Source organism: Portunus trituberculatus, chromosome 40 (assembly GCF_017591435.1).
Source record: "Portunus trituberculatus isolate SZX2019 chromosome 40, ASM1759143v1, whole genome shotgun sequence".
NCBI lineage: Eukaryota > Metazoa > Arthropoda > Malacostraca > Decapoda > Portunidae > Portunus > Portunus trituberculatus.
In genome coordinates, this window is record NC_059294.1 from 13533463 (window position 1) to 13542816 (window position 9354).

Here is a 9354-nt window from a genome sequence, read left to right on the forward strand (position 1 = left end):
GCTGCTCTTTTGTTTCTGACTCCCTCTGCCCCACCTATCTTGGCGTGTGTACACCTTTGTTTTGTTTACAAGGATGAGGCGAAGTGGAGATGCTTTGAATTTGGATTTGCATTGTTCCTGGCACAATTACTAGATGATGGTGGATGTAATGGTGGATGAAACATGAACGCCACAAGTCTCTATGTGGCCACTTGTCGGCTGGTCATGACGGCCGATCCAGAAAAACGTGAGAGTTGGACTGAACTATACAAGTTGTTGCCTTACCTTCGCCAGTCTCTTTCCTGCACCGTCTGCGGGAAATTGCTGTGTGAACCGCACACTCCAACAGAAACTACCTGCCAGCACCATGTCTGTAGAAAGTGTTTGGGTGGGAAGAAGAGGTTGAAACCCGTCTGCAGCTGGTGCAAGGATTATACTTTATACATAGACAATGTCCAAGTGAAACTCGTGGTGCAGTGTTATAGAAAGTTATGTGAATATATTAAATTCACACCAATATATTGTAAGTTATGTTCCATATACAGTAATGGAGGTCAGCTAAGTCTGGTTGACATAATAAATGAAGCAGTTGAGAATAGCAACAAGTGTGATGAAACAAATAATGTGCATTGTGAACATGAGATTGACAATAAAGAAAAAATTCCTGTACCTCAAACAAGTGGTCTGTGCACGTCAACAACGACTGTCAGCAACTCTCAGTCCCCACCTATCCAGGTGCCACCACCACAATCCACACCGCCTCCACCACCTCCACCGCCTCCACCACCACCGCCTCCACCACCACCACCACCACCACCGCCGCCGCCACCACCACCACCACCACCACCACCACCACCACGATTGCCGTTGACGCAGACCTCTTTGCTACATCCAGTTCCACTGATAACCACATCAGTGCAGAATCTGGCTGTACCGCAGACTTCCTCGCATCCTGTCACATCCGTCACAGCTGCAGTTTCCAGTCAGTCACAGTCATCGTCACTGCTCAGCACAGTGAAGGCAGTGATACCATCCTTACCACCTGCAGTTCCATCAGCTCATCACTTCCCGCTGCAAACAGTCGCTGCCACAACCACCACCATCACAACAACCAACAGTGGAGTATCTGGAATAGGCTTTGCTCCAGGTACAATATTTCCAAGTACAAATTTAGTTAAGCAAGTTGTTAAAGAAATATCTATTCCTAAACACAATTCTTCAGTTAACAATGGGTCCTCCATATATTCTGTAATGTATACTGATGGTGATAGTACAAAAATAACTATCAAAAGAAAACCTCCTGAAATTGACAATTCAAACAAGCCTGTTTCTCTTGACCCAGAAGTTGTTCCTACTGGAAACCAAGAACTCATAAAAAAACCCAAACCCAAACCTAAACCTAAGCCTAAACGCAAAGGCTGTCGGTGTGGAAATGCAACACCAACGCCTGGAAAATTGACCTGCTGTGGACAGAGGTGCCCATGTTATGTGGAAGCCAAGGCGTGCATAGAGTGCCGGTGTAGAGGTTGCCGCAACCCACATCGGCCTGGAGGAAAGAAGGTACGGCCGGTGATCCCTCAGCTGGCCAACATCCAGATTCATCAGGTGCAGCCAGTCCATGGACGATCCACAACCTCCTCCATGGCCAACAATGTTGCCACTACCTGCACCGGCACAATTGCTCCACCACCTCCCGTTTCGTCTGCCGTGATCACAAATACAACCATACCTCAGACTATTCGAGCAGTGCAAGCTATGCATGCTGTCCAAGCAGTGCATGGTGTGAGTAATGTGCAGGCTGTTGCCAGTGGTGTTCATCAGTTGATTAGCCTAGGGAGTGGGATGGTTCAAAATCCACTCTCCCCTGGGCTGGGCGTCAACCCTGTGGCTGGTCTGGCAGTGAAACCTGTTAGCCTGGCCCTCACATCTGTGCCAGCTCAACTTCTGATCAATGATGATCGATCAACTTCCAACAGTGAACCTGATAACAGTGATGTAGATGTGGACATATAGCATAGGTAGAACTCATTAATAAAAGTTATTCAAAGCTTTTGAAACTTGTGGGTATTAGCTAAAAGAGGATAATCTATTTTTGCAAATAATTAGAAATTTTGTTGAGGCATTCAAGAAACTACAAATATACTCTGTGCAGAAAGTGTATTGTATACATAGCTGTCATTGATTTGAATTATTGTATTTCCACATTGTTTATATTTTTTTTACATCTTTCATAATGTATTACATATTACTGTCAATATTGTATTCACATTCCTTTGACAAAATATAATTTTCATTGTTTTATTGGGAATTCTGAAAATCACAGAATCAGCAGTTGGTTCATAATTTTAGCATCATTTCATTCCTATTTAATTGTTAATTTGATGAAAACTCCCCGGTGGAAATTCAACTTTATGTTTTACAGTTTTAAGATAAAATTATTCTCATGGAGTAAAGTGACAACTAACAAAGAGCTGCATATTACAAATTAGTATTGCTATTTTTGGTGCAATCTGTGTGAGCCTTTATATTACCTACTAAAGATGTAAGACTGCAGCCACTTAGTAAGCATCTCAGGTTTTTTTTAATAATATCCACTTAATAACTTTTGTAGATATCAGGTGTCTGTATCTTTACAAAAACAAAATCATTTTTACATTATATATATATATATATATATATATATATATATATATATATATATATATATATATATATATATATATATATATATTATTTATTATGTCAATGCTGAGCTCTGAAAATATTATCTATGGAATAAAGTCCTTTCTTCTGTTTATTTCCATATCCTTTGCCTATTGTTTTGATAATGATGTAGATGCCAAAGGCACATCTTGCTGGCTGATTACATAAAAACTCAGGGTAGTAAGTGCAATCCTGTATATTAACATAGTTGAGTATTTTGTTTGGATGCCATAAAGAAATGTGTAATAGCAACACTGTTAATCTAACACCAAATGTTATGAGATGGAAGTGACTATGGCAAGTCATTACATACAATGTGAAATGGATAAATGTTAATTCCCCAAGGTTTATCATGAGAATGCTGGAGACTACACAACAAGGTATAAGGAAATAGAATACAATGAATCTCAATATTCACCAGAAAATTAAACCATTTTATTTTTCTTGCTTCTCTTCCTGTACTACATTGTCAGTTGAGTGAACATTTCTTGAGATTCATCTCTCTCTCTCTCTCTCTCTCTCTCTCTCTCTCTCTCTCTCTCTCTCTCTCTCTCTGTCACAGCTGATCCAAGTGGTGCATCACAAGATTAGTGTAATATAATTTATTAAGGTTGGGTAAGACTTTTTGGTAATATTGAAAGCCACAACAAATATTTGGTTCACATCAGATGTAGAATTTGTCATCTTTGGCTTACCACCTTAATTTATGATCTGACTACCTAATAATATTTAACAAAAGATAATGTAATGCTACTAATGTGGGTTTATGTAAAAAGCTTTTGTCCCTTTCACATTGGAAATGAACAATTTCACTAGTTTCCAGAAAGCTTATTCTTGTTTGTTTTTAATGATAAGATAAAGAGGTATCTGTAAAATGGAAGTCCTTGTCTCACTTTAAAGTTTATCTCTTAAGGGATGATTTAAATTTAATGAAAGCTATAATCTGGGTCTATATTGCGTTCAGAAAAATATACAATCTGTATGAAATCAATTTGTCAGTTACCTTTATAGTACTTGTCATTCTGATAATGGCTTCATATTTAAGTATCAACAATAAGTAATTACAACAACTCGTTAGGTTTCTTTTTTTCACTCTGTAATCAAACCATAGTCTTTCATGATAAATCTTGTCAACAATGCACATCTCATTTTACTAAGGCAGCTACACAGAAGTTTAGGTGCTTTGTAGAACACTGAACTGTAGTATTTTATGTAATTAACCATTGTGTTAAATTGCAAGAATAAATATGTTGTGAAAGCTGATTTGTTTAGGTGGGGACATAAGAGATATTAGAATTTTTTCCACAGTATTGTAAAAAGTGGAAATTGTTAACATTGCTAGTTAAACTTAAATTTCAGTAAGTGCAGCATCAAAGAGGCCTGAAACCACATAAATTAAAGTTGAGACAAATCTAATTCTATCTTTATAATTAATTTTTCACAGGATCTCCCTGTGCTCCCTAAATAAAGCTTCCTCATTCTAAAAATGATGTTCTAGGATTTTCATTCACTTTCATGAAAGTGAGGTATGCCGATGTGAGGGAGTTTTGCATATACAAAACTTGGATGGTATTTCTCTTAGTGATGTTGAAATGAACAATTTTCTGACATGTGTACATATAAACATGAAAATTATATTAAAAATAAAGAAAAAGATATCTAATAATGTACATAACAAATTTCTGACACTGACCATGAAATTGTTAATTTACATTATTTTTAATTATTTCCTTCTTTGAATTCTTTCCTGTGTACAACTGACTGTATAAGATCCATATGTAGAAAATTTTCTTACTATCGTGTTTCATATTAATACCTCAACTCAGTTAATCATTAAGAAAAATTTGTTATTCCCAAAGGAACAAAGAACTGTGGAGATATTTGCATCACTGACCTGAATTGATATGTCCACTGGATTACATAATTCAAATCTAACTGAAACTAAAGCACAAAATATGGTTAATGTGTTATTATCCTGCAGCTTTTGTGTATCTCTTGTAGAAATGTGTTATTTATTTATTTATTTATTTTTTTTTTTTGTAGCTACAATTCCCTTTACAATGAATACTTATCTCAGAACGTACTGACAATTAGAAAAATATATCATGATACAGATAAGTGTATTTTATATACCACTTTAAATGCCTTTCACATGAACATTTGTACAAATAACATATCCCAAATACTTCACAGAAAACTTCCATGTCTTGATTATTTGTACACCATTTTTTAAAAATTTGCAGTATTTTACATTTCTTGTATCAACAATTCAAAATGTGTGTATGTGTGCATTATATCATGGATCGTGCCATTCAAAATTATATACATACACATTTATCATTTGCTGAGCCTCTTATGGTTTCACTGTAGGACAAAGGTCTCATCAACACCTGACAGAACTTTTTGTACGGTTGTCTCTGTCTTCACTTCTCTTATGTTGTGTTACTGTTGTCCAAATATTATCTCTCTTGGATGATGTTTCATGTCCTGTTCCATGCCCATTTCTCTTAATATTGTAAAGATATCTCCATCTCCAGTCTGGTTCCTAATTCATGACACTGTTCTTATTTTTCTGTCATGCCTAATATTATTACGTAATTTTTCTTTGGACAGTTTATTCATCTATTTATCTTTTCAAAATCTAAGCTTCTGATCCACATGTTATAACTGGTAGAATATATTATTGTAAATTTTTATTTTTGAAAATGCTAGTTTCCTTTTTGTAATAGTTTTGTTATCCAAAAAAAGTATTCCATGCTATTCCAACTTTTGTTCTCAGTATTTTTTTTAGATTAATTAAGTAGACATACTATTATTAAACACCTACTACATCCTCAATTTTTATTCTGAAACTTATAATTGTTCAACATAAAATATTCTCATGATAGTCATCTTTGCATCCACAGAACACCTTTTTCGTTTTAAGTGCAAAATCATCTGAAGGTTAATTCTTTAGAATTATTATCAGGAACTATGAAATTATTTTAGATTTTTTATTTATAGGTGTATTTTAACTATTACATTCTCCCATTCTACATTTTAAAAGCTTCCTCTAATTTAGTGTGAAATTTAGGAAAAAAAAGCATGGTATCTGTCTAAAACGTCACTTTACTTGTATTTTCTTGCTTATCTTATGTAGCTTTATAGCAATAGAGGGATTCTTACAGTGGGTTCTCATGAGTTTAACCTTTGCATTCAATTAGTAAAGTGGCAGAGATCACTGGATTATAAAATGCACAATTTAAGGTTTGTACCAAGCTGATTACTACTTCTTATTTTCTAAACATTATGCATTGTGGTTTAGTATATTCTGCATAGTTTGTCATGATTTGTGTTATGGCATGGTTGTGATAATTAGTTGAATCAATAGAATCCTTGTTTTCTGATAGATTACATTATTGTCTACTCACAAATAGGTAAACCTTGAGAAGTTTTTCAAAGTATGTGCTGGAGTAAGTTTACAAACATCTTTGCTCAGTACAAATGAAACATCCCATGTCTTTATCTCATCTCTATTAATTACTTTTTTTTTCCACTTGTATCTATGTTGGTTACCTCAGTATTCATTGTTTCCCTTATTAATCCTTGTATGCATATCTATCTTTTGCACTTGTAACTTCTTACATACTTTGCATATAATATAACTCTGAAAGGCAGTATCCATGTTTTCACACACACACACACACAAAGATATCAATTATAGTTTTCCACAGAGAAGAATGGATGTTTGAAATTGGCTAGAATAAGAAGTAATAAAGGCAAAAAGTGTCATCAACCAAGACAATGAAGGAAATAAAAATAAAGAAATAAAATAAAGGAAAGAAAATTTGGTGTAACTCAGGCTTGTGTGCTACAGCTACCCATACCAACAAAAATTATTGAACTTGAGGAAAATTGAGTTTTAAAAGTGAAGTCGATACCTTAATTTATCCAGTTTATAGGTTCTGTAGTGACAAAGATCTTGGTGATATATTTCCTTAGTAAATGACAGATTTCTTTCATTTATTTTTTTCAATGGTACCTGATCAGAATTTTGAATGGATTAAATGAAAAAGAAAGATGTCATTGTAAAGTTGGCAGTCAAAAATATGGATAAAAATTTTGAATGTGGAGGAATGGAACTGTATTCATTGGTATGTTTCTCTACAATTTCCTAGACAAAATGTAAGCAAAATTTATGATTATTGACTCTGGCAGGCAAACTTGTTCAGCAGTTTCTTTAATGAGACAAAAATTTTGCTCAGAAGAATAATTGTAATTTAATATAAAATTTATTATATGTTTTGATAATATTTTTGAATTTCAAAGGTGTAGTGCCATTTTCTAATCCTCTAATGATAACTTTTTCTTATTCCTAAGTACCTTTACATTGGCTTTTTTTTTTTTCTTGAGGAATTTTCACCCCATAAACATAATCTAAATATTTACCTTAGTGTCATTTTTATTATTTTGCACTTCTTGCTAAGGTTACTACACCCACCACTATTATATGTAACCAATGCAAAAATGTGTGTTTACTTAAACAAAAAATTATATATGTATATATATATATATATATATATATATATATATATATATATATATATATATATATATATATATATATTATTCAATTTGCTATATTACTTAGTCATATATTGCGCATACAGTATTAATTTGTCATGGTGATGATACTTATAATACTTATAGCAAAAATTAGAATTCCAGTATAATAATTTGTGAGAAATTCATTGTTGATATATGATGGAAAATGTGAGCATGAAAAATGTACTATGTACATTAGGGACAGAATTCCACAATTTTAATGGTTACTGCCATACCACAGAAGGGGTCTTGAGGTGCCTATCAGTTAAACTGTTTTGTAACATTGAAGTCCATTTTCATATACTATGATATATATATATATATATATATATATATATATATATATATATATATATATATATATATATATATATATATATATATATATATATATATATATTACAAATACAGAGTGTACATTTGCCTGTGGATATTCCTTAGCTTTTGTGATGATTTCAATATACCTACGTACAATAGTACATACATGCACATGGCAAAGTTATCAAGGTCTTCTCTGTGGAAGTTCACATCCGTAATCCATCATTCGTTCTAATTACAATAATTTCTTTTAACTTGTGTGAAATGAATTAAGAGACAAGGTTAATCTGTACCTATGTCACACAATTCCTTTGTATCAAAACTCTGAAACACACTGTACAGATAAGATATTCATCAAGGACTTATAAGATGTAATTCTTTTAGCATTACAACAGTCCACTTGGTGGCAGATTATTCCATGAGCTGTAGGACCATCCTGTGGCAAATATTTGTTAAATAAGCCTTTGTATCATGGAATTCTAATAATTCTTAATTTGTGCATCAACAAAGTTCAGATGTTCTTTTCAAATACCAAAATATACACAATGAATGTATACTTAACCAGAAAAAAATCTTGCACTTGTTATTTATTGAAGTGAAAGTGTATTTTATATCAGGATATCACAATATTGTTTGAAAACAGACAAAAGATGACATTAAAATCTGAGTTGCTATCTTTTACTACAGGAAAAGATAATATAAACTTAAATGTTAGAAATATTATGGGATGCAGTGCTTACTAAGAAAGATACTCAAAGCCTCTGATAATGAGCAAGTATTATCACTGAGGTACTAATGTAAATGAAAAGGCTTTAAGATGTGGTACACATATCTTTTTCATTTTATTGTGTGAAGTATAAATCCTTTCTCATGGAAATATCTATGTTTATGTTACCAAATTTAGAAATACCTACAATAAACGTCTTTTAGACTCAACTTAGTTTCATGGCTGAAGTATGGCACTGTTTGGCATATTCATATTGAATATGATTAGTGCTTTGTGAAGTGTGACAGGCAGGGTCATTGATATACAGAATGTAAGAAGTATAGTTCTAATACTCAAATATCTTGTATTATGCATAATATACTAATAATTAATGATAAATAAAAAGCCAAAGGCAAAAATGTGCAAATAAGTGACACCTTTACTCTTTAAGCTGTAAAAATAATTAGTTTGTTACAATATTTGACTTGTTTGATTGTGATACAATATCATGGAAACTGGCTAAATGATGGTTTATTACTCTTAAGATGTACAAATTATGCAATATATATATATATATATATATATATATATATATATATATATATATATATATATATATATATATATATATATATATATTCTAAGAATCATCCTGGATCAGAGACATGCCTGCTTCATATTACCATGGTGCCCAGACTGGCAGTGCTGCCACGATTATTTTCCAAGGAGGCATTTGTCTTTGCAGGTAATTCTGTACTCATAAGAAACTGATTATGAAATAAATTTTATTAAAAAAACTTTTCTTATTTTAAAATATTGGTTATAAACATGATGGATAAATAACAGGATTCTTATATACTTATATCAAATGAATGTAGATATATAGACTGATAAAGATATACAGCATATAGATAGGTAGATAGAAATGTGTGGATTGATAAATGAAAATAAGAAACTGACAACCAAATGGACTGAGAATTTGAGAAAACCTTATGATAACCAAGAAATATACATTCAGACAAGGTGACACTGATATCCTACTGCTAGACTTGAATTTGACTGCA

The 9354-nt window shown here is 32.7% G+C and overlaps 1 protein-coding gene across 2 annotated transcripts; it reads left to right on the forward strand.

Moving 5' to 3' along the window:
- Positions 1–43: 43 nt before the first annotated feature.
- On the forward strand, positions 44–2533 carry LOC123515991 (bromodomain-containing protein 4-like). 2 transcript variants are annotated; one of them, XM_045274952.1, is made up of 2 exons: positions 44–1126; positions 1322–2533. In XM_045274952.1, exons 1-2 carry the CDS (start codon positions 163–165, stop codon positions 1990–1992), a joined length of 1635 nt encoding a protein of 544 aa, XP_045130887.1. In that variant the 5' UTR covers positions 44–162; the 3' UTR covers positions 1993–2533. The 2 variants fall into 2 exon arrangements, with proteins under 2 accessions (XP_045130887.1, XP_045130886.1); XM_045274951.1 differs by having other exon boundaries at positions 44–2533.
- Positions 2534–9354: the final 6821 nt, after the last annotated feature.